Source organism: Triturus cristatus, chromosome 4_1 (assembly GCF_964204655.1).
Source record: "Triturus cristatus chromosome 4_1, aTriCri1.1, whole genome shotgun sequence".
Lineage (NCBI taxonomy): Eukaryota > Metazoa > Chordata > Amphibia > Caudata > Salamandridae > Triturus > Triturus cristatus.
The window spans coordinates 56,641,499-56,669,295 of NC_140585.1; the positions used below are offsets into that span (position 1 = coordinate 56,641,499).

Genomic DNA, 27,797 nt, shown 5'->3' on the forward strand with positions numbered 1-27,797 from the left:
GATTCCTCACAGTGCTGGAAGATGCAGTGCAGTGGTCCCGATTCTTCAGTGCAGTAAGATGCAGTGCAGTGACACAGATTCCTCATAGTGCAGTAAGATGCACTGCTGTGTGGACAGATTCTTCACAGTTCAGTAAAATGCACTGCAGCATGCACAGATTTCTGATAGTGCAGTAAGATGCAAAGCACCGTGCACAGATCTTAATACAAATAATCACCACAAACACCCACAGGGCCAGAAGAAAAGCCTCCGTCCTCTCCCCCTCATCACCCCTCACCCCTCACCCCCTCCCCCCCCCCAAACCCCACAAACACAGGAGAAGGTGCTGACAATCTCCTACCTGAGCAGAAACCTGTGCAGACATGTCCAGGCTCTCTCCTTCTCCTAGGGTGGAGGTGGGGAAGGTGCACATATGGGGTCTGGGAGGGCTGTGAGGGTCTGAAGATGAAGATAATTGGACAGAAAGACAGGGCATCCTTTGCCCTCTGCAGCAGGGTGGACACAGACGAAGAGGCCGGAAGTGATGTCAGCATCTGCTGCTGCTGCTGTCTCTGCCACCGCTGACCTGGAACAGGAAACCCTTCTCCCTTTCATACAATGTGCCCAGTGGATTAATCTCAGAAGGCGAGGTGCGCCCTCTACTGGCCACTAACAGAACCTCCATTTCCAGGCTCCAGGAGAGAATACATTTCACACGAACAAACATTTTGTGGCAGGAAAGACCTATGATTTTAGATGCCACAGATATGGATGTTTTTAAGACACACACAGTCCTCGTACAGGGTCTCACTCTCAGTTGCTGCTGTAGCAAAGTATTTACAGCTTCAATTCACTTGAGCATCTTCAAAACACTGATGCAGAGGACTAAAGAGTATTTACAGGAAGTTGCCAACTGGAAGTGAGACTTTGTATTTCATTAAATATATGAGAACATGTGTTAGTGGTGGAAGTAAACTGGACAGCTTATTTCTTTTTCATTTTATTTTTTAAACACTTCATCGGGTTTTTCAAATGCACAGCAGGGTATACAGCAACGTAAATAGAGAAAAATACCATGAAGTTTTATTCACCAGATCAAATTCAGTTTGGCATAAGGCATGCTTTAATGCGGAAATTAAAAGAACAGCCTGGAGGATTCATTACGGCAGTGCCAACACGTAAGTGTATTGTTTTGTTTGTGTTTGCTGGCTCTGCCTACAGCCCGTACACACTTTTCATTGAGGACTAGACATGTGGCAGACGTTGGGCTCTGCAGGTGACAAGGCCAGGGTTTTTCAGGCCAGCTCAAGTCACTGTTCTTTCATTTCACCGCTGCGCCTCCTTATCTCACTTTCCAGACCTATGGCAGCAGGAGACAGCTCAGCGCCAGCCTCTGGCGCCCCCCCCCCCCCCCCATCCTGCAGGCGTGAGCAGAGCCCACTGTGACGCTGCTGTGCTTTTCATGCTGTCACCTCAGGTAGGGTTGACCCCTTTCCACAAGATAATTACCGACCAGTTGTTGTTTTAAGAGTCTGAAAGGCCTGGGTGTGACACCAAATAGGACTTTAAACAAAATCATATAAATAAATTTGTAACATCACTTTTCTGCCTTAGTTTTCTCTTCATTATTAATCAGGGTATCGTACTCCGTACTCCTAGGTGCATCAGGGTACTCAATATGTCCTTGTGCTGTAAGGACACCGGTCTTAAGCCATGTTTCGCTCTCCTTACACACTTCACAATCCACAACACATGCCATGATCTGATCATCCATACAGGGTCACCGAAAATTCTCCCTCACCCGTTTTTTGTCATAGTTTGCCCTAAGTGCCCCTCAAGATAATGTTGGAACAAACTTGTCAATTCTCATTAGAGCGTTTGTGTCACTCGTTGTGAGTCCATCCAGAATCTTAACAAATGGTCTCCCAGAAGGACCAACCATGCTCTCCCTACGCTCGCCATGCACTTCCATTTGTTCCACACTCTTCAAGACCACGCCCGATCCATGCAGGAACGCCCAAGGCATTAAGCGGGCCAGGTCCTGCCGGTGCTCACCGGCAGTTCTAAAAAGCAGGTACTGAGATTGTTCCCTATCGGGCTCTCCATTTTTGACCTTACCCTCAGGGTGAAAAAAAATATCTTAACTCTGCAGCAGTGCCACCCTTCACTGCCTTTGATGTAACTTCAAACAGCCTCGTTTTAGTTCTTTCACAATCTCATTTCAGAACGGAAGTATTTTCAGTACTATATACAACAAAGCCATAGTTGTTGCTTAATTATCGTAGGCAAATAACAACCAATGACAAAGCAATAGTCCTAGTTTGTTGTAGGTGTAATCTTACGTGGTGTATTATATATGTGAATGCAATGACAGAAGCAGCATCATTTTTGTCTGGTGGCACAGTATGCTAAGCATAGGTTTTTAACTTCGATGTTTTTAAGCCACGCCCTTAATTACATCGACCACACCCCTTTGAGAGATCCCCCAGTTTTCATCCCATTTAAGTCCCTGCGAACCCAATTCATCAGCACAGACCCAGCCACAGCTACATTCTTCCACATCGCACAATGAAACCAAAGCCCCTTCCTGATCCCAGGCAGACCCACTGGACACTCCAAAGACATACAAGAAGGCAGCCAGCTTGCGCGTTCTTCCATATTGATATGTGGGCAACGTTGCAACAATACTCCTGAAGTCTGGAAGCCAGTCTAGCTAGCCTAACTGAGCCCTTACCAGTACCACCAGGACTCAAAACTTTCACCAAGGGTTTGTGATCAATGCGTATGCAAAAATGTAAACCCCATAAATAGGTCCTAAAATGCTCGGCAGAGCAGGCAGCTGCTAGGGCCTCGAACTCTATAACTGAATAGTTGCTTTCACGTTCCCTCAATGGGCATGAGGGAGAAGCCACAGGTTTTTTGGGTACCCGCCCGCACCTGGGATAATACTGCCCCCAAACCATGCGCACTGGCATCCACCATTAGAAATGTTTTAAGGTGAGTGTCAAAAGGTGCAAGAATTCCCGCCTCACAAATGTCTCACCTTACACGATCAAAAGCACTTTGCTGAGCACTGCCCTAAACCAATGAACACCCCTTCCGCAATAACATTCTAGATTCTTCAGTCTTTGTTTGCAAAATTAGGAAAATAAATTGTATAGTATTCGACCAAGCCCATAAATGAACGTAACTGGTCTTTATCATGTCGAATGGGTGCAGACTTAATAGCTTTCAAAAAGTAAATTTTAGGTTGAATGCCCTGCCCCGAAATCGTACGGCCAAGGTTTTAAATTTCCTCTACAAGGAACTTGAAGTTCTCCTTCCTTAGGGTAAGACCAGCCCCCCTTAGCCTACCCAACATAGACCTTAAGATGTTGTTGTGTTCCTGAATGGATGCTCCAACAGGAATATTATCTTGGAAAAACTTTAGGTTTTCCAGATCTCTGAAAACCTCAACCATAATCCTTTGAAGCATAAGACACACAATTGATGGATGGAATGCAGAACAAATCAGAACATTTACCCCCAGTCAAGAGATCTGGGTTAAATTCATCATTCTTTTGCTCACCATGCCACCCCAGTTCAGACCTGGCCATATGCAAATCAGTCTTGACCCTGTGCCTCATGGTAAGAGTCTAGCCCGAACTGACAAGTCAGGTCCTCCCTGGACTGGAAAGAAGCATCCTGAGACCAGTTTTGGGGTTTCACCCCCTCATCAGCCAGGCTAGCTTGAATCCAGTGGTATAGTGAGCCCGGGACCCACTTCTGGGGGCATACTCGGCGCACTTAGGGCGAGAAAGCAAAAGACCAAGCAAAACCCCTTGAGCTAGGGTTAAAAACAGCAAGGAGGAAAAGAGGTATGACAGGAACCATTAGATCAAGTCACCCTCAACTTAGATTGACATGTTTCAGCCTATGACCTTGAAAGTGTCTTGGCTTTCTTCACAAAGCAGTGCATCTTACTGCACTATGAGGGACCTGTGTCACTGAACTGCATCTTACTGCACTGAAGAATCTGTACCACTGCACTGCATCTTCCAGCACTGTGAGGAATCAGTGTACTGCGCTGCATCTTCCAGCACTATGAGAAATCTGTGTCCTTGCACTTCATCTTACTATATTGTGAGGAATCTGTACACGCTGCAGTGCACCTTACTGCACTATGAGGAATCTATGCACTGCACTGCCATATACTGCACTGTGAGAAATCTGTGCACACTGGATCGTGAGTGAGCTACTGCTGTAATAGTGAAAAGACATAACAACAATGGTAAGTGTTTCAGTAAACTGTATTTGATACTAGACCAGTGATCAAGGGGTAGCAAGATGGTGGATTCACTGGTGGTACCTGTAGGGGAACAAAAAACAACATACTGAGAAATGTATGAAGAAGTATACAACTCATAGTGAGCCAGCCACTAGGAGTTGTATACTTACTCATACATTGCCTGGTATGTTCTCCTTGCTGTTTTTAACCCTAGTATAAGGCAGCCAGAATAAAAGTATGCACCTCGTAGTCAGCTTTAATTCACCCTCATTAGCACTGTACCACTCACAACACTCTGCCAGCTCACATTGGGTCTTAATGAGAACCCCTCTGAAAACAAAACATCCCTGAGCTCTTCCCTCGCAACGAGAGGGTTGTAGCCCACACCATGACTAGGCTTCATTGTGCGAAGAGGATTCCCTATGATGAAGCATGCCAACTCTGCTGGGTGAGGGAAACTGTCCTTTAAAGGGACGCCTTCTACTAAGCCAGCCTCTCTTACCTTTTTCGATCAATAACAATATGCAGGTCAAACTGATATCCTGACCCCAAAGTCTTTGGCCCATCTTCAGCCACATAAGCTTTTCCCACGACCTGTTGTGATATGAACTCAATGGGAGACAGAAAATATCTCAACACTTCTATCTGTTCTCCCTGTAACCTCTAGGATTAATATCTTTGGGCAGAAGAGTAACATAAGGCCTCTCCTTTCTCCACATCTTTTTAGGTATGATCGTGTATAAAGAGCTGGAGTCGATCCATCAGTTCCACCCCTCTGTCCAGAATCTGGAATGATGCCTTTGCAGGGGCGGCTTCTCCACTAGGGTGGTGGAGGGTCGCCCCACTGATTTCTCGCAGTGCAAGAAAGCAAAAACATAAAATGATAATAACTTTTGGTTATTACCATTTTATGTTTCTTTCCACACTGCGGGTGGGCTGATGGGTAGAGCTGCCCGGGCAAGGCAGGAGTGGTTTGCCCACTCCTGAATATGCATGACTGGTTTGGTCGGTGTACTCTGGGTTGCAGCCTACATGGAGAATATGCAATCCCCTACAGCCCCAGGCTGGGCGGCATCCCGGCCAATCACAATGCTCCACTGGAGCATTATGATTGGCTTTGGGGAGGGGAGGGAGGCTGCCTGCTTCCTGTTCTGCCCGGAGGCAGGAAACCAGGAGCAGACTAAGCAGTGAAGACACAAGACCCGGGCCAGCAGAAATATAGTTTACTTTTCATTTTTTATTATTTAACCCCCCTAACAACGCAATCCCACCTTCCCTTGTGACCCCTCGCACGTCCCCCCCAGCCCGTGCAACCCCGCGCCTGGCCCCTTCACCCGTGAGCCATGCCGGCTGCGACTGTGCCTTTGGTTGAATCCTTCTGACATATTCTCCCAAGCCAGGGCGAACCATCAACACACGATCCTCATTCTCGTCTTCCCAACTGAAGTCATCGGTAACTGCAGCACGGGATTTGGCAGACTCTTTACAAACCCGGGCATATTGACCTCTATGGCCACATCTTCTGCACTCCCTGTTTGAAGCGAAACACCACTTTGAGTCACTGGTATGATACGCACTGCCGCACCTGGAGCAACCCTTCGCTTTTGCCTCTCTCTGTGGTTGATAATTGTATTTGCTTGGTCTTTCCAACTGCAGCAACTTCTCCTTCTACAGCATCTTTCCTACTCATCTCTTTTTTGCTGCCCACAGATACTCTTGTGCTTTTTTACTCTGCCACTGGACAATAAGTTGGTCCCTGATCGTCGGTCATTTGGCCAAAATTACATTTTATAGAAAGTTCACGTAAGTCTGATACACAGTCATCCAGCGATTTGCCTGTTTTTTGAGGGCTGCTATAAAACGCGTAACATTACATTACAATATTTTCCTCCTTGGCAAACCGTTTTTTCCAGACGTAGTTTTGCCTCCTTAAACACATCCTCGATGGGCTGACTGTCACTACCCAGCATCTAAGGTAAATATTTAAAAATATGATGAGCCTCCTTGCTAATGGTGTCTAATAACAACGCTTTATTCCATTCAGGAGGGAATTCCAGCCCATTCAGTGCAATAATGTAATTATCAAACAGGTCTATCCACTCCTGCCCTTGAATGGGAGGTTGACCCTGTTGTGCCAGAGGTGGGGGTGGAATCACAATTGAGGAATGTGCCATAATTAAATTCCAGGGGAGCTCTGGAAGGGTTAATGTCTTGCTGGGTCTTGCTTGCCGAGGTACTTTCTTCTACTGAAAACCACCCAGTCTACTCAGACAGAGGATCCATCTTTCCTCTAATGTGTCACGTGAGCCCTGACTCTACGTCTTCAGAAACGCCCCAGCCACAGAGCAGACCCGATGAATCGTCCTCCACAGTGTACACTGACCCAAAACGGTAGGGGACTGGCTCCAATAGGCGCGTCGTGTAGAGGGCGGCAGTCTTTACCAACACAAGACCAGTTGTGTAGTGTGTGTGCCCAGCCAGGCAGCTTAGCAGAGGCCTTGTGAGGCAACGATACTCAGCAGCTACAGTGGGCAGACACCGCAGGCGAGACAGTCTGATGCGCCCATTACTCACAGCGATCCCCGGTCACACTTCGGCCCCCAAACGCACATCTTGACAGATGGAGTCTTCACACATTATAAGGCCAGCAGTGTAGAGCGCCCGACATGGCAGTTCAGCAGAGGCCTCGGTGCGTGAGTCAATGTTACACTGCAGGTACAGCAGGCAGACACAGCATGCGAAAAGCAAAGGTGCCCATTGCTCACTTCGGCCACCTGACATGAATCTAGACTGGAAGCACTGACTTGAAACTCCTTTTCCAGTGCTACCCATGCCTCAACATTCCTTTAGATGCGACACACACCCAGCGGCTGCTGCGGGCCCCAGCACCGACTCCACTCACACCACAGTCTGGTGTCATTCACAACATGTGGCTGGTGATTGTTGCCAAAATGTTGAAGTGACTGCACCACACTAGTTGTAAGGGTAGAACACCTTTAGTAACAGACACTAATAATGTAGGGTGATTTTCCCCTCCTCAGCCACAGAGCAACTTACTCGGGTAGAATCCCGCACTGACAACATTCCGACATGACATTGCATCATGACATTATCAAAACCATGAACCCCGAGATCCACACAATGTATGTGACAGTCTGATAGTGGGCCTATCACGAGTGTCCAAACAGTTCAGTGTGGAAAACTAGAATTCCAAATAAAAGCTGCACCTTTCACCATGAGACCAGCTGCCTCAGGCTACAATATAAAATAAAGTTGTGCCTGTTACAAGTTTGAAGTGGTACATAGAAAAGTAGTCACAGTGGAGAAATTTTGCAAATTAACAGACAACACATATGTGGTTAATAGACATAAGTTGAGACAACACCAAAAATGGATGCGATGAATCACTGTGATTTAATCAATTAGGCTAAGGTGGTCAAGAGGTTCAGTAGTTCAAAATACAGCCTGAATTATACATTCAAAATGTTTTGGTCAAAACAGGTGCATACAAGGTGATAGGTGGGGGTCAGTGAAGGTGAAGTGCAAGGGGAAGGTAGTGCAACTATGAACATCCACATTAAATTTCTGAAACCTATCCAGCCATATTTCTGGAAAATACACTAAATGTAACAACATAAACAACAGATGCAGTTGTAATATCACTGTCATCCAGGTTTGAGATGGAATGAAAAAAGAAAAGTCGCCGTTTCGACCCCTGTGGGGACCATCAAACTGTAAGTCTTGGGAGTGGTTAACTGTCAGATGTCGCGACGCTTCCCTGGAGCCACAGGTTACTTTTGAACCTTCTGTGCCGTGCTACTAATCAGCCTACCATAGATATTGTCTGCATATGGTTTTCTCCAACTTCTTTATGGAGCTCTACAGGCCCATACTCTTATTACCCAGCACGAAGGACTCCTGCTGATGCTGGTGCTCCCCCTTTTTATTCTGTGGTCCTGAAGAAGACCCCACTCCCAAGACTTACAGTACAGAAATGTAATGTGGATGTACATAGTTGCACTACCCTCCCCTTGCACTTCAACTGCACTGACCCCCACCTATCACCTTGTATGCACCTGTTTTGACCAAAACATTTTTAATGTATAATTCAGGATGTATTTTAAACTACTGAACCTCTTGACAACCTTAGCCTAATTGATTAAATCACAGTGATTCATCACATTCATTTTTGGTGTTGTCTCAACTTATGTCTATTAACCACATATGTGTTGTCTGTTAATTTGCTAAATTTCTCCACTGGGACTACTTTTCTATGTACCACTATTTACCCGAGTCCAGTGGTCTATCGGGTTACCCCATTGATATACAACTCTGTTACAAGTTTGAAGTCATGTCTCAGCACTATGCAAGCATTTCACATAGGTCTAGCTGTCACTGTCTATGCTGGTATGCAATATCACAGGTGACAATAAATAAGCATATTTCCTTTTAGCTTCTTTACGATAGCTCCCTGCACTGTAAACAGACACCTGCATCTTGAGGGTGCTGTGCGGATCAGGCAAGCCTCTACTCCCAGAGCGTTATGTTCTGTATTGTATATGTTCACCCTGGTTCTGTGATGCTGTTTCCCCGCAACATGGATGATTCCACTTCTGGAATCTGGTGGGTGTGGATGCTGAGAATCTCTGAAGCAGACAGTTGCCAGAGATCAGGGAGGTGCCAGGGGTCATTGTAACCTGCTGAATAAAGCTCTAATTAATGTTATCTTCTGAGTCCTGTCTTACAAAACTGGCAACGAGGATGGGATTCTATTGAAGAGGACACAGTGCAGAGGAAGAAGATACGTATTGTGACAATGTTTTTACTTGAAAGCTCCATCTCGATGTTATGGGGTTTTTCACTCTAAAAGGGAGAGCAACACAGGGTACACAACAGTTTAACGCACACCTCAAGTTAAACAACAGCACAGGGTACCTGACCCTTCAACAGACACCTCAGGTTAAACAACAGCACAGGGAACACGACCCTTAAACGCACACCTAAGGTTAAACAACATTACAGAGTAGACGACCCTTCAATGCACATCTCAGGATAAACAACAACATAGGATACACGATCCTTAAATGCAAACCTCAGGTTAAACAACAGCACAGGGAACACGACCCTTCAATGCACACCTGAGGTTAAACAACAGCACAGGGAACACGACCCTTCAATTCACACCTCAGGTTAAACGACAACACAAAGTCAGAACCTATAAATAAATATGTCCAGAATAAGCAATCAGGTACATAGGTGAAATCACAGCCAAGCCAACACATGCAGGCTATCACCATGACGAGAATGTTTTCAAATATAAGTAGGAATAGATCAAGAATGGAAAAAACAGTTACAAGCAGCAAAACTAGCACACCACATGCTTAAATGCACGTTTAAAATTTGTATTGGCAAAATAGAAAAGGTTAAATATTGCACTGTTCACCATCAAATTATTGCTATGCACAAATGCAGACAGAAATAATTTGTGCAAATAACAAGGAATGCTAAGAAGATTGGTGAGGAATGATAAGGCATGCTAAGAAAAATGGAGAGAAATGATAAGGCATGCTAAGAAAAATTGGAGAGAAATGATAAGACATTGTAAGAAATATTGGAGAGAAATGACACTGGTACACACACCTAGTACCCAAGTATCCACCTGCTGGGAAGGAGAAGGTTATCAAACTACATAATAAGTGCACAATCCTGGAGTACAAATGAAAATATTCCAAAATCTCACAATGGAGCTGGGATTCTTGCTGTCCAGTGCACCGCACCTTTTTGCGTTTTAAAATCAGCTGTGTCGGAACACCAAGATAAAAATAATAAATTGAGTGCAAAGAAGACATAAATGAACGGCACTTCTTGGACATGACAGCATAAATCCTCCCAATCTGGCAAAATGGCCCCGAAACGTCGCTCTATGTTGTTTTCTAGAGGAGATGGCAGTAGTATTAATCAAACCGACAGCCCATTGTGACGTCAACCGCAGGCATCCCACACTTGCCAGCAATTCAATACAGAGGTGGACACGTCCGAAATTCTATGTCAGGACCGGAGGTTTCTGATTATGCTTTCTCAATTTCTTTATTGACTCAACAGCAGCCAATTAAAAGTAAACTACACAAAGTAAAAACATCATTTCCCATGAGGCTTGAACGACACCTCAAACAGCCAATGGCAACATGTCAAAGTGTACAAAATAGAGAGACACCATCTTGGCTTCCTCTTTCGTCAAGATAAGTGTCTCTGTATTTTGATCTACATTGTCACTGTTGCATTGATTTCTACTTAATTAATGGTATTTTTTGTGCAGCGCGATAATTAGTTGTAGTCGCGGGCATTTGAACGCTCCGCTTCAGGGGCGCGCTTCTTACTTTAGGTTTTCTCCCCCTGATTGGCCTCTATCGCTCGCGCCAGCACCGCTGGCTTCTCTGTTCGCCAGGTACGTTCAGAGGGGGTTGGCCCCCCCGCAGAGAGCGAGACCCACGTCGGAGCCCGACCGGGCAGCCAGCCTGCGTCTCGGGAGCTCGCACGCACCTGTGTGCGCGCGCAGCTCCCTTTCATTTCCGGAGTGACGCCCTGCCTCAGGCTGAATCGGGGACACACGCAGGTGGCTTTGGAGCCGATAACAGGCCGTTTTTTCCCTCAGATAAGGCAACTCTTGTGCTCATTAACCCTGTAGCTTCCAGATTGACTGGAGATTAATTTTTGGCATCCCTGTTCTGCACAGTCAGGTGGGGGTTCCTCCCTCCATTAGTCCTGTGCTGTTTTGCAAGTTTGGTTGATTTTCCTTGGCTCCATTGCCCCGGCATTGCTCCCATCTGATGCCCTAAGTTGCTGAAAGTGTGGGCTGACAATTGTGCTTCCCACTGGGGAATTTTGATTGAATATTGTCGGTATTCAGTTGAAGCATGGCAGACTGCAAGTTCTACCAAGAGGAGGCAGCTGCATGTGATGCCCAGGAGGATGATGCATACTATTATGATGAATCAATGGATGACATTATTGACAAAAAGTTAGATGTCAAACTGAATAAGGCGCTTTCCTCCGCCTTATCACCTATAGCCCAGAGACTATACCTTCTTGTTCCTCCTAACCGTACTCCCTCTGGGCCTTCACCTGTCCTGGCGCCCCTTCCTCCATCGAAGCCCCCCGGTCTTTCATGGCCACATGTGCACACTTACTCTAAGCTCTACAAATCCAAAGAGAAAGCTCAAGATGGCGCCCAGGCCCTCCCCCCTCGTCCTCCCTTCCCCATCCATATCCCTGATACCACTACCGATACAGGCACCGTCACGGACTCATCTCACGAGTCTAGCCCTCCCCCTTCATGTTCGACCCCTCCGACATTGTCCACCCTCGCTTAGCTGATTGGGTCCCGCCCCCGCAGTTGCAGATTACATGCAAACACATTTACAAAAAGTTTTGATAAAGATGTGAGGGCTCGCCTTAAATCTGAATGTCCTCGTCCAGATTTAGCACATACCCCAGACATAGACTCTTCTATCCTAGTCCTTTGTGTCCGATGATCCCTCTAGGGGGCAGATTGTTGCATTTTGTTGTAAAATGGTAACGGCTGACCACCGATGCGTGGACCCTTCACGCTGTACAAGGTTATCAGATAGAACTTCTAGATTCCCCGTGTCAGATGACTCCTCCTCGGCCTCTCCTTTTTTCCCTTCAAGAACAGATTTTTATAGACTCCGAACTTCAAGATCTTTTGGCCAAGCAGGCTATTGCCGTAGGATCTTTCATTCCTGCAGAATTTTGCGTCTTCCTGGTGCAAAAGAAAGGAGGAGGTCAGAGACTGGTCTTAAACCTCAGGGAATTCAACCCCTTTGTGGTCTACAGACATTTCAAGATGGAGTGATGGAGTGGATAGTACAACATTTTGTATACCCCCCCCAATTTGCATGTGCATACTAATTAGAATAATCAATTATAACCATATTAAGTGTTTGAAGTGGAATACTAATCAATCCTATTAACGTATGAATTACACGTGGGATTTGCATTTGCATGGCCAAAATAATTCGTAAACTAAGATATGTACGCATACTAATATTAGAAAATTAGAATGTTACATGTTATATGTTGCTTTTGTGACGTAATTGTAAGTTGCACCAGATGACATCACTGGGTGAATATAAACGCTTTGAATGTTGCTATCGTGCTAGATAATTACATACACATAAGGGAATTAGTGAGGGTTTAACATTTTATTAGTCGTTTCCATGTTTTAATTACTCTTTGTATTTGTTTTACTTAAGTTGACCATTTGGGCCTTCATAAAGATGCCGCTCCTTTGACTTGACGCGACTGACAACACTCCACGAGGTTTTGGGTGAAGTGCGCCTGCGCTACAGAGAACAGCAGTGGCCTCGTCCTGACCCCAGCCAAGCTGTTCCAACCAAGGACATACTGGAAGAGATGCCAGAGACACTGAACAATAGACTGTCTTTAAAAACCGGAACCAGCAAGTGCGATGGCCTAACTTAATGAACTATGTGAGAACTTCACCGACCGACCCCAAACCCACCAATGAGGACTGTCTAAAACTGATATTTGTTACAATTTTACATCGATTTTATTATAAAAAGCCAATAGAATAGGGAGTAGCTCGCTCTTTTCTTTTTCCTGACGTTATGCTGACGGAGAGGACAGTGACACTGCAGGACAGCTGTTTCCCTGAATCTTTGATGGACTGAATTGTTGCCCAAATTCCTGATGAACTGAAGAACTTTGTTCTAATGGGCATCGATTGACATGTACGCGCTTATGGTCTCGACCCAATCTATGGGACTGTAGCGTGCTGCAGGACGACTTGGTTGATTTAGAGGACGACAAATAGCCAGATTAGGTAAATATGGTGTTTTGTGGCTTGAACAACGATTCATTAAAATTTTTGCATTAATTAGATAAACTTTATTAATGATTACTGACAAATGAGTTGGGTCGTTTTTTTATAAAGAATGTTTAAGACCTGAATGTATTTTAGGAGATTGGGAAATCACTTTACCAAACAACTAAATGAGATCTGTCGATTACGTGGAAGGAATATCTAGAAGTTTAGGTATAAGATGTGCTGGATTAAAATATTTGATGTATAGTTATGTAAATATATTTTCCTTTAGGTCATAAGGTATTCCTTTCATGTCAGCGTTTGGAACATTCATCTCTCGGAAAGAGCAGACCAATGATATGTGAATGTTGGTGTTATGGGCCCCACCAGTGAATGTATTGACTGAATGCGTTAGTGAGATATTTGGTCTGTGACGAAGAGAGGATTTTGGATTCCACGCTGGAGCAATGATAATAAAATAAAATTTGGTCTCTGCACAACTGCTTCTCTCATCGACCAAGATCAGATCTATTAAAAGGGAAATCAAAACCGTTCTGTCCAAACAAATGATTTCGTTGAGAGTATTGGCGAGGATCGTGGGCCTTCTGGCCTCCTCCATCCAAGCCATCTTTCCAGGTCCTCTACACTATCGGGCCCTTCAGCGCCTTAATATTAATTACATACAGAAGAAGTTTCATTAAGATCATCTAATACCTTTATCTCCAGATGCTCGAGAAGAGCTTCTTTGGTGGCTGGAGCACATGGCGGCTTGGAACGGAAGGGCGATTTTTTGCGCCTCCCCGGACGTCATTGTCGAGTCCGACGCCAGTCGTTGGGGTTGGGGAGATTTTGCCACAGGCGGACATTGGTCTGCAGACGATTTAAAGTTGCACATCAACTGCCTCGAACTACTAGCAGGATCATTTGCGATAAGATCACTATCTCCTCTGAAGAGCAATTGTTGCATCCTCCTCCGGATGGACAATGTGTCGGCGGTGAGATATATCAATAGTCTAGGGGGAACGAGGTCTCATATGTTGGTCAACATTGTGAAGGAGTTCTGGCATTTCTGCCTGGATCACAACATCAATGTCACAGAGGAGTACCTACCAGGCAAACTCAATCAAGTGTCGGATTTGAATTCCAGGTTCCTGAGGGAAAACAGTGACTGGAGGCTTCACCCCTCGCTGTTTGAGGAGATCATGAGTATGCGAGGCCCCTGCAAGATAGACCTCGTTGCATCTCGTCTCAATGCTCATCTCCCGCTTTTCTTCAGCTGGAGACCGGACCCAATGGCGATGGGAACGGACGCGTTCCATCACCATTGGGGGTCCCAGAGGAATTATGCGTTTCCTCCTTTTGTTCTGATCCCGAGAGTGGCGGCCCTGGTCCGTTGTCAGGCAGCCTCAATAGTGTTGGTGACACCGTTGTGGAAGACTCAGTCCTGGTTTCCCACACTATTGGAATTGCCTGTGGATCTTCCATTTCGGCTTCCGATATTCCCGATGCTTCTCCAGGACCTAGTGTGAGCTTCCCATCCGCTGGTCCTGCAGAACCAACCATCTCTCATGGTGTGGACGCTCTCAGGAGACATGAAAGCATTGATGGCCTTTCACAGGCAGCTGCCGGCTTTATACAGCAAGCTTGGGCTCCATCCACCAGGAAACGATATTCAGTTTCCTGGAAGCGATGGGTGGGTTGGTGCTTTCAACGGCAGGTGGATCCCCTGGGATCAGATGTAAAAGAGATTTTGAACTTTCTGTATGAGTGTGCTGAAACTGACCTTTCTTACAGGTCGGTTAACAATTTCAGGTCAGCAATCTCAGCAGGCGATGGCTCTATTGATGGTAAGCCTGTGGGGATGCATCTCCTGGTGTGCAAGTTACTCAAAGGTATCAGAGAGGCTAATCCTCCTCGTCTCAGGTATTCAACATTATGGGATGTCTCTAGACTCCTATCGTTACTAGTGTCTTGGCCAGATAATAAAGACCTTTCCAAGCTCACCATGCTGTTATGTTTAATCTCCTGTCGCAGAGTGTCTGATGTGCGTGCTCTGGATCTGGCAGGCAGAATGTTTTCTCCACAGGGTGTCTCTTTCATCATCACGAGACGGACGAAAACAATGTCACGTTTGGTTGAGTATCCTGCTTTTCCGCACAATAATAAATTATGTGTTTTGCAATGTTTAAAAGTTTATGAGGGACGCACTCTTGCACATTGGTCTGATCCTTTGGGTCAGTTGTTATTGGAGATTCAAAAACCTTTCAGACCGGTCTCAGCTGCCACCTTGGCTAGGTGGGTCAGATGGGTAATGTCAGAAGCTGGCATTGATATCTCTGTATATGGTGCTCATTCCCCTAGAGGAGCTATAGCCTCTAAAGCATACATGTTAGGATCTCGTTTAGAGGATATCCTGAAAGCGGCTGAGTGGTCTTTGGATTCAATGTTTAAGGTGTTTTATTACAAACCTATTTTGCATGTTTCATCTGTTGTTATTGATGAGCTTTGAACGAGCATAATCAGAAGCCTCCGGTCCTGACATAGAATACAAAATTTTCCAGCTATCGCAACAAGAATTTTAGATTCTATTAAGGACACGGAGGCGAGGATTATCCCACCCGTTGGGACAGTTAATACCAACTGTTATGTTGTATGATTTTTATATTCATAACCTTGTTAATACCCACCCTAAAAGAGTCAAACCTTGTGGGTTCCCTATTTTCAAACCTTGTTTCTATTTTCAGGAAACGATTCTAAACAGAACTGAATTGCTGCTCCGGCTGCAGATGGATCGCCTCGTTGCGAGAGGATGCATGTGGATCACAGGACTTTTTGGATTATATTCTCCGTTGAGAATGGGACTCTACTGTTTGTCTCTCCGTTAAGAGTTGGAACTGTGTTTTCGTTCAGACATTATGGACTGGTTTTGCACAGAAAGAGGAAGCCAAGATGGTGTCTCTCTATTTTGTACACTTTGACATGTTGCCATTGGCTGTTTGAGGAGGCGTAGTTCAAAGCCTCATGGGAAATGATGTTTTTACTTTGTGTAGTTTACTTTTAATTGGCTGCTGTTGAGTCAGTAAAGAAATTGAGAAAGCATAATCCTGGCCTCCGTGTTCTTAATACAGTCTAAAATTCTTGTTGCGATAGCTGGAAAATGTTGTATTCACCAGAGAACACGTAGCAGCATCGCACCAACAATGCTCAGGAACGTTCCAGCTCCTATGCAGCCTCAAGACTCCAGGTAAGCAGCTCAAACCAGAGTACAATCCAGTGAGTGAAGAATTCAAATGTAAATGTAGAGCGCAGTCCCCAGCCCTCAAGGCCTTTTCAATGTGCTTACAAAGGTTGTGCTGGCCTCTTTTTAATAACAACTCTCAGGTTACCGGCAGTCAGATTGAAGTGCAGAAAAACAAAATCCAGTGACAGCAGGTCCATTGCAAACTCACCACTGGCACAAAAAGGACGGTTCAATCACATAAAATGCTGGTGTACAATTTCAACTAAACTGCCAATTCAATGCAATAGAGGGTGGTAAATATATGTTAAAGCACTACACATCCAAGCCAATGGAGAGCTGCCGGAAGCTTGTGGTCTGTTCTCCCTAAACATTTGACATAATTCCTGGATCCCCTTCACTTTTGAAGTACTCGCAGCAAGGAACCGCTGGCTCACTCCGCATCAGCACAGCCAGAAAAAGTTCTAGTTGGTTCCAAAGTCACGTTACCTCTGCAGCGCTTGTTCAAATGCCCTGGGCGGAGGCCATCTGATGGAAACTGACACTAGTGGGGCTCCCAGTGATGGCGCACGGGATTACCAGCTCAGTTTATCTTACTCACCTGGGCCCATAAACATTCACACCTAGAACCGGTGATCCTGCTTTTTTCACTTTTAGGACTTATACCTGTACACCATATCTTACCAATCCTTGTCACCTGTACTCTAAGTCCTAAGGATCGAAAAGGATGTTAGAATAATAGGTAGTAATATAACATTTACCTTTATGAAATAACCACTGACTCGGGAGAAAAGTTTAAAACTCTTTATCTATGTAATATTTTGTGAATCAACAGCCACAACAGTGAGACTAAAGATTTTTTCAAGTAAGAAAATAATTATTAAAGCAATAGTTCTGCAAAACTTTAAAGATGAACCTTTAGACATTGGTACCTGGGAAGGGTGAGAAAGGGGAACGGTACAAGGACATACCCACACAGATTATATTTGCCTAGAATGGTGCGAGGACCAACCCTGGCCACAGGCTGGGACAAAGAGAAATGGGCTCCCAACAAATCAGGTGCCAACAGGACAGGACAGGTGCAGGTCAGGACAGGTAACCTTAGCTAAGTGCAACGCCAACGTTACACCCCTCTCTGCGGCTAGCACTTGGACCCCGACTGGGTAATCGAATCTTCTCCCTCAGAAAAACTCTCGATTCTTCTGACAGAGTGCTCGAATAGCACTCTGCTCTCGATTCTCCTTCAGCATACGTTGGGTCAGTGACAGGTCTGTGATAACTGACTAAGCCTACCTTAGTTATACTATTTTCCAGGGCAATGTACCACCCCACAGTGTTGGAAATTGGTGTACTTCCTTCATTTGATTGGTCAGAAAGGCAAAGAGAGGTCATCACACCATACCAGTATGAAGTAATTTTCATTCAATAAAGTTGATCAATGTTCCCACCCATAATTTACTTTCCCATGCACTTTTATTCCACCCAGCAATAATTGTTTTAATATCATCTACAATGTATTAATATAGTCAATATTTCTTCCTCTTGTGGGGTCAGACGGTCAGTTTTCCAGGAACAGAAGAAGAAGTAAAAGAAGAAGTCGAACATGATTGTGTCGACCTTACAGAGTACAGTACTAAACCACGCCCAGACAAACAGGAAAACCCATTAAAAGATTCAAAATATGAGTTATTTGTAGATGGCTCATGCATGAGACATGAGGAAGGAGGCAATTGCGTAATTTCAAGAAAGCAGTCATGCTTTCATCTTCCCATTCTACAGGATCTTTTGCCCGTTTCTTTGTCATTTGAATCAATGGTTTAGCTAATACTGCAAATCCCACAATCCACTGCATGCAGTAACCTACAACTCCAAGAAACATTCTGATTTCTTTTTGCGTCTGGGATAATTTCATGTTTTTAATTATTTTGATACTTTCTGAAGTCACTCTTCTAACTCCCCTCTCTATCTGATGTCCCAGATATTTCACTGATGTGGTACAAAATTGCAACTTTTTAGGTGACACTTTATGTCCTCCTTCAGCCAGATGATTTAATTACGCAATTGTATCAACAACGCAGTCATTTCGGGTTTTAGACGCCACCAATAGGCCATCTATAAACTGCACCAGATCAGACTGTCCGGGCAGTACGAAAGACTCAAGAATTTTTTTCAAAATCTGGTTAAAAATTGATGGACTTTCTGTGTACCCTTGAGGAACACGATTCTAAACGTAAACATGCTCGTCGAATTTAAACAAGAATAAAAATTTACTGTCTGGGTGCAATGGAATTGAGAAAAAGGCATGTCATAGATCAATTACAGTGAACCATCCTGCACCCCATGGTATCTGCTACAAAATTACTGCTGGATTCGGGACCACTGGACAACATGGGACAACAATTTTATTGATTTTGCGCAGGTCTTGTACGACCCTATATTTCCCGCTTGGTTTCTTTATGCCAATTATAGGTGAATTACATGTTATGTTATGTTATCTGGTGTTTTATTGAGCGCTCAGCTACTCAAGCAGAGTGTCCCGGCGCTGTGTACTGCTGGGGAACCCATCCTGGCTTTCCCTGTGAGATGGTCCCTTACTGGGCATCTCCAAGGTGAAGACCAAGCATCCCCGGCGCTGATGGGGCCGTTAGTGGAGATTAAGCAAGCTATTGCCCAGAGTTGCTGAGTGTGATCCATGATTAGAGTGGGCACCGAGGCAAGAATTATCGAGTCCGCTGACCTTGGCCCAAGACCCTGCCGCGTCGGGAATTGAACCCTGGTCCCTGACCGACCTCTGCTTCCGGGTCTGCCGCCTCTAACCAGTGAGCCACAGCACTCCGTGGACTGGACTGCTCATTATGGGCCATATGTAGGAAGCCCAATACTGGTCGGTAACGGCCGATTTTCGGTAAATATCCCGTTACCGACCGGTATTCAGGCTTTTGGTATGTAGGGGGCACATTTCAGGATTCGGTAATTTACCGAATCGGTAAAATTACCGAATCGGTAATTTTACCGATTTGGTAAATACCGAATTCTGAAATGATATGTAGGGGGAGTGTTTGGTTGTTGTGGGGATTCGTTATTTACCACCAACTAAAAGTTGGTGGTAAATGACGAATAGCTGGAAAAAAGCATTTTTTTGCACTTTGAAGTGTGCAATGTGGCACACATACATGCCCTTAGGGCATGTATGTGTGCCACATGTGCACACATGCAGGAATCAGGGGTGCAACAGGGTATCACTGTGACACCCTGCCACCCATGATTGTGCTCCCCCCATTACCGAATCGGTATTTACCGATTCGGTAATGGTAACTGGCTTCCCATTGATTCCTATGGGCCTCCTGGCCCATAGGAATCAATGGGAAGCCAGTTACCATTACCGAATCGGTAAATACCGATTCTAAATTACCGACCCATTCCGATTCGGTAAATATTACCGATGGATTACCTACATATCATTTACCACTTCATAAATACCGAATCGGTAAAATTCGGTATTTATGAAGTGGTAAATGTTAGGCTACCTACATATGGCCCTATTTCTTTTAAAATGCCTTGCTCAACCAAACGCTCTATTTCTGCTGCTACACCTGCGCTTTTATTTCAGGGATCATTTTTTACTGTCCAGTATTTGGGTAAACTGCACCTTCCTTCACTGTCACTTTTATCGGGTCGATATTTGCCATTAATCCTACTTCTTTTCCGGTAAAATCCCACACATCAAGATTTACGGTATTTTGAAGCTCTTCTGGTAAACCTTTTAGAGTCATTCATTTTGCACATTAAATCTCTCGCTAACAGGTTTACGGAACTGGAGCCACATACCACGAACTTATGCATTTCTTTAAAATTGCCAATACACACTTCCATTGGTTCTGTGACAGGGGTCCTAATTTGCTTATTAGAAATGCCCACTACTTGGATCGCTTCTCCCGAGAGGGGTAGGTTTGGGATGTCTGCTGTTCTCACAGTAGAACAGGTAGCACCAGTGTCCAAAAAGAAGGTGATGTAATTTCCCCCAACCTTGCCTTCCACATAAGGACCTGACTGATCTACCGGTAAGGATGCGCCAAGTACGCATTCCTCTTCCCCCCCTCTCACGCACCGTCAGAAACTATCTTCTTCAGAAAATGTGTCTTGCATGAGAAACTGTGGTGTTACCGTGTTTTTCTTTCCACTTCCCGGTATCCACACTGTATTTGGCTTGACTCACAAAATCTGGCAATAGGGCAGAGGGTAACTGATTTTGTATTACCTGCTGTGGTTGCCTCTGTGATACTTCATTCTGCGTCTGTGGATTCAAGTTTTGAGTTTGGACATTATTATTCTGTAATAATTTACACTCATTTTTCCAATGCCCCAATTTTCCGTGACCGGGAAACTTTTTCTTTGCATCTTCTTTGGTCATTATGTTTCTAGGCTTGCCCCACTACCTCCACTTTGTCCTTCTGCTCTTCCATGATTATTTGCCTGCTGACTCAACTGGAGTTCTTGCTGTTTTGCTAATTTTACTTATGCCCACATTACTTTTTTGTGATAATTTTCCAATATGTGGGAGGGGTGATAATAAGCACTACAGCATTTTAGTTAAGATGGGTTCTTTATTACTGATATTTTCCCAACACATGTATTTCTATAGTCTCTCTTTGTCCAGCGTTTCCCTCGGAGAAAGGAAAGGTTTCGGGTAAGTGTTTTCTGTTTTTAATCTTTCATATCTCATAGGGAAGGGAGTGAGGTTCACCAGTCCAAATAAAAACAAAAAAAAACCCGGTGAAAACGAAGAGTCAAAGGAAGTGCAGAAGAAGTACGTGCTCAAGTGGAAGCGGAAAAACCCAGAAGGAGTAGCCACACGGCAAGGCCATGCAGGGGGAAAAAGAAGGAACCCTAAACAAACAAACTTTCTTCTCCCTTTTGTTCCTCACCCTAGCACCCCTCTCCTCTGTTTTCCCCCTCCCTCGAGGTCCCCTTCTGTTTTTCCCCTAGAAAGTTCTGTATTCGTCCACGCACCTGAAAGAGCCACAACCCTCTAGAGCCGTGGCGGGACGTGTCCGTTTTATCTGGCCCTGAGGTGGTAACGTCGTCAGGTCTGCCTCGCTGGGCGTCTGGTCGCGTCTTTTCCTCTGTACTCTCCTTCCTTGCTCTTGGGACCGCCGCCTCTGCCGAACCGTTTTTCTCCTCTCCCCTTCTCGATTCCGGCGTCTTCCATCTTCCTTCCTGCTCGTCCGACCCACGGCTCCTCCCCTCTTGTACCATGTGATCTCCCACGTGGGACAAAGCAGCGCTGTCCTTAAAGGGACCAGACCCGATCCGCTCGTCTTCTTCCATCACCAGATTCCACGCAGGCTGCAAATACAGATGGGGAGAAATATGAGACGGAATGGGGTCAAGATAGACCGTCTCAGGCATGCCGTCTTCTCTGTCAGGGGCTTCCTGACATACCCCAACCCCAGTCTTTTCCCTTTCGGGGAAATAAGGATTGCGTGAAAAGAAGTCTGCATTTTCGTTGTCAGATCCTTTACGTGTTTTACATCAAAGGAATAGGGTTGTAGGGATAAGAACCACCATAAGATGCATGGATTGTTGCTTTTGTTACAACTCATTCACAGTAAGGGAGCAAGGTCGGTATATAGCGTAAAATGGGATCCTTCTAAATAGTACTGTAACTTGTCGATTGTCCATTTAACGGCTAGGCATTCCTTTTCAATAGTGGAATATTTTCTTTCACTTGGGAATAGCTTACGACTAATGAAAAGCACAGGCCGTTCCAAATTCTCTTTGGTACACTCGGAAAGAACAGCCTCAAGACCTGTGTCTGATGCGTCTGTTTGAAGTATAAATGGTTTCCTGAAGTTAGGTGATATTAGGACGGGACTACTGGTTAGTGTCTTCTTTAATGCACAAAAGGCACTTCTCGCAGCTTGGGGGGGATCCACTAGATCTTTTTCCTTTACTTCTTTCTTTAGCAAGTCAGTTAGTGGTGCTGCTATTTTGGAATAATTAGGTATAAATCGGCAATAGTACCCTATTAGACCGAGAAAAGACCTAATACCTTTTTTTGTATAGGGAAAGGGGACGTCCAATACTGCCTTAACCTTTTCCTGTTGGGGTGCAATAACCCCATCCCCTAAGAGATAACCGAGGTATTTCACCTTGGAAAAACCTACTCTGGACTTCTTAGAGTTGACATGTAAACCTGCCATTTTGAGTGCTTGGAATACCTTTCCGCAGTTAACAAGGTGTTGTTCCCAACTAGGGCTGAATACGATGATATCATCAATGTGCGCTGAAGAGTAGGCTTGGTGTTGTAGAAGCACCTTGTTCATTAGACGTTGGAAAATTGCGGGGGCCTCGTGCAACCCAAAGGGCAGCATGGTAAATTCGTATAGGCCATTAGGGCTACTGAAAGCAGTTTTCTCTTTGTCTTCCTGCCTCAACGGAACTTGTCAATATCCCTTAGTGAGGTCGAGTGTGGTTATGTATTGCGCTTCACCCAATTTCTCTATTAATTAGTCGACTCTGGGTAAGGGATATGAGTCAAATTTTTATATGGCATTGACCCCTCTAAAATCTATACAGAAATGGATAGTTTCATCAGGTTTTGGAACTATGACAATAGGGGAGGACCAATTGCTATGGGATGGCCTAATAACTCTTAACTTTAACATGTTTTCTATTTCTGTTGTAACATCCGCTCTCCTAGCTGCTGGGATCCTATAGGGACGTTGTTTCACTATTTTGCCTGGTACGGTAGTGATGGTATGTTCAACTAGTGATGTTCTACCAGGACAATCGGAGAATATGGAAGAGTAGATATCAAGAAGTTTTAGAAGGGATTCCTTCTGATCTTGGGTTAATTTCTCGTTCATAATTGTTTGACCCACGGAGGATATGGAGGGAGAGGCCTCTGATGATGTTACCTGGACGGCTTGTGGAGGCCCTAGCCATTTTTTTAGACGGTTTATATGATATATTTGGGACCTTGTTGGTGTTACTTTCAACCGGTAGGTTGTAAGACCTATTTTGTCTATAACCTCATAAGGCCCCGTCCACTCTGCTTGTTTGTGGGGTAAAGACGATGGTATAAGCACGAGGGCCCAATCGTGGATGTTTAATTGTCTCCACTTCGTTCTTTTATTATAGTAATGTTGTTGACTTCTTTGAGCTTGTTCTAAGTTAGCAGATGCGAAGTCTCGTAACTTCTGGAGACGTGATCTTAACGCTTGGGTATACTCAAGGAGATTCTGTGTGTCTTTCTGGGTTTCTTGCTCCCACGCCTCCCTTGTCACCTCCAATAGTGTTCTAGGTTGTCTCCCGTAAAGAAGCTCAAACGGAGAGCAACCCAGACTACTCTGAGCTTGGCTACAGATGACAAAAAGAGCGAGGGGCAAGAACATATCCCACTCCTTTTCTTCAGTAGACATCATCTTTTTTAGAGTAAGCTTCAGAGTAGCATTATACCTTTCACATAAACCATCGGTTTGGGGATGATATGCAGATGTTTGTATTTGGGAAATATTCAATGATTTACAAACTTGTTCCATAAGGCGAGACACAAAGGGAGTTCCTTGGTCTGTTAATATTTCTTTAGGTAACCCCACCCTAGAAAATAATTCTAACAATTTTTCGCTAATGCTTTTAGTATTTGGTGTCCACAAGGGAAACGCCTCTGGATATCTAGTCGCATAATCAATTATGACCAGGATATATGTATAACCCTTTTGTGATTTAGGGAGGGGTCCCACCAAAGCCATACCAATTCTTTCGAAGGGTTTCCCTATGATAGGCAGTGGTTGTAGCGGAACGGGTGGTGGTGTATATGGTTTTCTTTTTTGACATATCTCGCACTCCCTACAGTACTGGTTTATATTGGCGTATATACCAGGCCAATAAAAATATCTTAATACTGTCTGAGTGGTTTTTGTGGTACCACTGTGACCAGTTAAAGATGTGAGGGAGCAAAAAAGCATAATTTGCTCACAAAATCGTAGAGGGACTACTAGTTGGGGAGATTTGTCCGGTTTCCCTATCCTATATAGCAACTTATTCTTAATTAAGAAATATGGGCAAGAGGGTGGTGTTGTGGTGTCTCTGGCTTGTTGCCAGGCATTCTGGAGAGTGGGGTCTTGGTTTTGTGCAAATTTAAAGGATTTGTCCGATAACCACGGGGCTTGGGTAAGATGAATGGACGGTTGCGTTGGGAGATTCTTCAAGGTATTTTTAAGTAAGATGTGAAACAAAGGATTGTCTGTTCCTAAAAGTAACTGCTCTGGAAGGGTGTCCATTACCCCCACCTTGACCTGCATAGTAAGTCCATGGGGTAATGTGATAGGGACTTGAGCTATGGGATAGATGCGAATATCTCTGTGTACACAACGGATAGGTATTTGTTCGTCTGGGCAGAGCTGTGACTCTTTCACAAAAGCACTCTGGACAACAGATTGCCTACAACCAGAGTCCAAAAGAGCCTTAATGTGGTTTCCGTTTAGTGCAAGACTTACATAGAAACAGGAACCACATTCTTTTGTATACAGGATACTTTTGGGAACACAGCTAATGTCCATTGGTTCATCCGTGGTCGCCTTTTGGGGACAGAACCTAGCTATGTGTCCCCATTCTCCGCACTCATAACATTGCGGACCTTTGAATGGTGTTATATCACTTTTGGCGATACGTTCTTTTGTGGGTTCCCTCAGAGGCTTGGTCCTTCTCTCATTTCGTCTATGTCCTGCACCTAGGCGTGTGTTTCTCTCAGGTTCATATGAAAATGGTTTTGGTTGGGCCCTTCCAAATGATGTTGCCATGTCCACTGCCTGTTCAATGGTAAGATGGGACTGCTGTCGTAGCCATCTTTGAGTGGAAGTCGGTAAGGCCTCCAAGAATTGCTCCAGGTAAATCAATGCCATTATATCTTCCTTGCTATTCTCCAGGGGTCTGAGCCACTTATCAGCAGCTGCCTTTAATCTAAAGAACAGAGTTTTAGGGGTGTCTCCGGGATGGCCTTGTTCTTTTCTGAACCGTACCCTAAATGCCTCAGGGTCCATCGCTAGGTGATCCAGGATGATCTCCTTAATTTCTTTATAACCGGTATTTCCTGTGGGGTTTGCTACTTGGTAGGCTGCTTGAGCCTCCCCAGTCAACAATGGCGCCAAAAAGAACGGCCACTTCGCCTGAGCAGCCCTTTCAAAATTTAAAAGGAATGTATCTGGATCCTCACCGGGTTGATACTTCTGTAGAGATATGGTAGGATACCCTGTGTGTGTTCCTTGTCGTGTTTGTTGTCCCGTAGGAGGTTGAGCCTGTCCTTCGGCAACCCTCTGAATACAGTCCACCTGTTGAGTCAGTGATGCCTTGAACATGTCTCTGTCGGCTTGGGCAGACGTCATTTGTCTTTCGATGGCCCATTCCAGTTTTTCTTGGCCGTGTATTAATTGTTGTATAAGGTTCTCCATTATAGCGTACTAATGGAGGTGTGCTTGCATTCTCCACCAAATGTGATAATTTTCCAATATGCGGGAGGGGTGATAATAAGCACTACAGCATTTTAGTTAAGATGGGTTCTTTATTACTGATATTTTTCCAACACAGGTATTTCTATAGTCTCTCTTTCTCCTTCTCGCTTCTCTTCAGGGTCTTTGTCTTCAGTCCCTTTTGTTCGAGGTCCTTTTGGCCAGCGGTTCCCTCGGAGAAAGGAAAGGTTTCGGGTAAGTGTTTTCTGTTTTTACTCTTTCATATCTCATAGGGAAGGGAGTGAGGTTCACCAGTCCACATAAAAACAAAAAAACCCCGGTGAAAACGAAGAGTCAAAGGAAGTGCAGAAGAAGTACATGCTCAAGTGGAAGGGAAAAAACCCAGAAGGAGTGCTGCAGATCGGAGCATATAAATTCTCCCTACTTCCACGGACAGAGTAATTCCACAGTCATACGCACATACACTCATCATACGCTAGGGCCCATCACACTAACATTCATTCTATTACTCTATCCACACTGAATATACGAGAGAAATCCTAAATCAATCTGCATCTAAACTGAGGTCAATGCAACCTAATTGATATGTCTCGAGTCATGATTTAAACATTAAGAACACATTCGGAAACTCAATAAATGACAAAGAAATAACCACCCGACACTGTAATTCAAACAAAGGGTTAATTTTATCTAATTAGTTCAAATGAAAAGTCATTCAATTGCAAAATCATTATTCTCATAGTTACCTATTCTAGCTAAATGTCGTATTTGGGTCAGGACAGGTCTCTCAGTAAATTCTCCCGAGTCGCCGTCCTCTCAATCAGCGCCGATCCTCTCGAGCATAGGTTCAGGAAGAAGTGGCCTTAGACCCTCTCTAGTCTAACAATATTTATAGTAAAACTTACACATTAAAAGTTACAAACAAACTCTAAACGTCCGTTGAGCCGTTGAGCAGAGCGAGCTGGAAAGGATGTTGACTCGCAACATTTAGAAAAACCTCCGCTCTCGAAAATCTCAAAAATAAAAACACGGAAGAAGGAAGCACAAACTAAAAAATGTAACATCCATGAATGCTCTTTCTCGGAATCATAGTGAAGCCACCGCAAGTTTATCAAAGTTCATTGTGGCTATTATTCTCTCCCAAGGAGAACTGGTGACAACTGGCGTCAAGCCCGGAGCTGTTGTCCTCATGGAAACTTTTAAAACAGACAGAGGCCGAGGTCAGGATTTCAACCATATTCAGCGAGGCCTCTCTTCGTATTTCATCTACTCAAATGCAGGCTGTAAATATCGGCCATCTTTGACTAGGCCAGAATGGACAATCTTAATCAAAAGAAACACAAAACAACGTTACTACATCGTAATGATTATACAGTGTTAATTCCCACTAATACCCTTATGTGTATGCAATTATGTAGCCATCTGCGACATAAAGAAGCATAAAAGCGTATTATTTCAAGGCGCAAACACATAACAAATAGCACTTTAGCCACACATATTTAATTAATTTGCTCACCAACTTAGTTCACGTATTAATAAAGCAACACAAATGCATCCCCACGTGTAATTCTTTCATTAATAAAGTTGATTAGTCAGAAACTTCAACAAAATTAATATCTAGTAATTAATTATCAGTAATTTTAATTATGACATATAAAAATATAAGCTGATGTTCGGATTTTGACAGAAAACCCTGCTCCAGCAATCCCCCCTTTGGTGATATATTATCACCACAAAAACCAACCCAAAAAAAAAACTTTAGTCCCCATTTCTTAGGAGAAATTTAAATGTCTTTTTGCACAACATTACACACCAGACTCTCTCACATCATCTCTTTTCGATTCTAGGTAAACACTCTCCCTAAATTCTTCTAATTCTATTTCTTGTGGGTCTCTCTTTGACCTCTTTTGTTTCTTTTCAGTATTTTCTCTTATTATTTTCTTTTTCCCTCCCCTGTTTTTACAACACAAACACCCTAATCTAAGTATCAATAAAGCA

General features: G+C 44.4%; 1 protein-coding gene across 1 annotated transcript in view; it reads right to left on the reverse strand.

The window, feature by feature from the left end:
• LOC146839486 (uncharacterized) overlaps nucleotides 1-25,781 on the reverse strand; it is a 40,197-nt gene extending 14,416 nt beyond the window's left edge. Inside the window, 3 exon segments of the mRNA XM_085650810.1 lie at nucleotides 8,992-9,109; nucleotides 21,340-21,675; nucleotides 24,831-25,781. Coding sequence (XP_085506936.1) covers nucleotides 8,992-9,109; nucleotides 21,340-21,675; nucleotides 24,831-25,781 — 1,405 coding nt within the window.
• Between the last annotated feature and the right edge of the window lie 2,016 nt (nucleotides 25,782-27,797).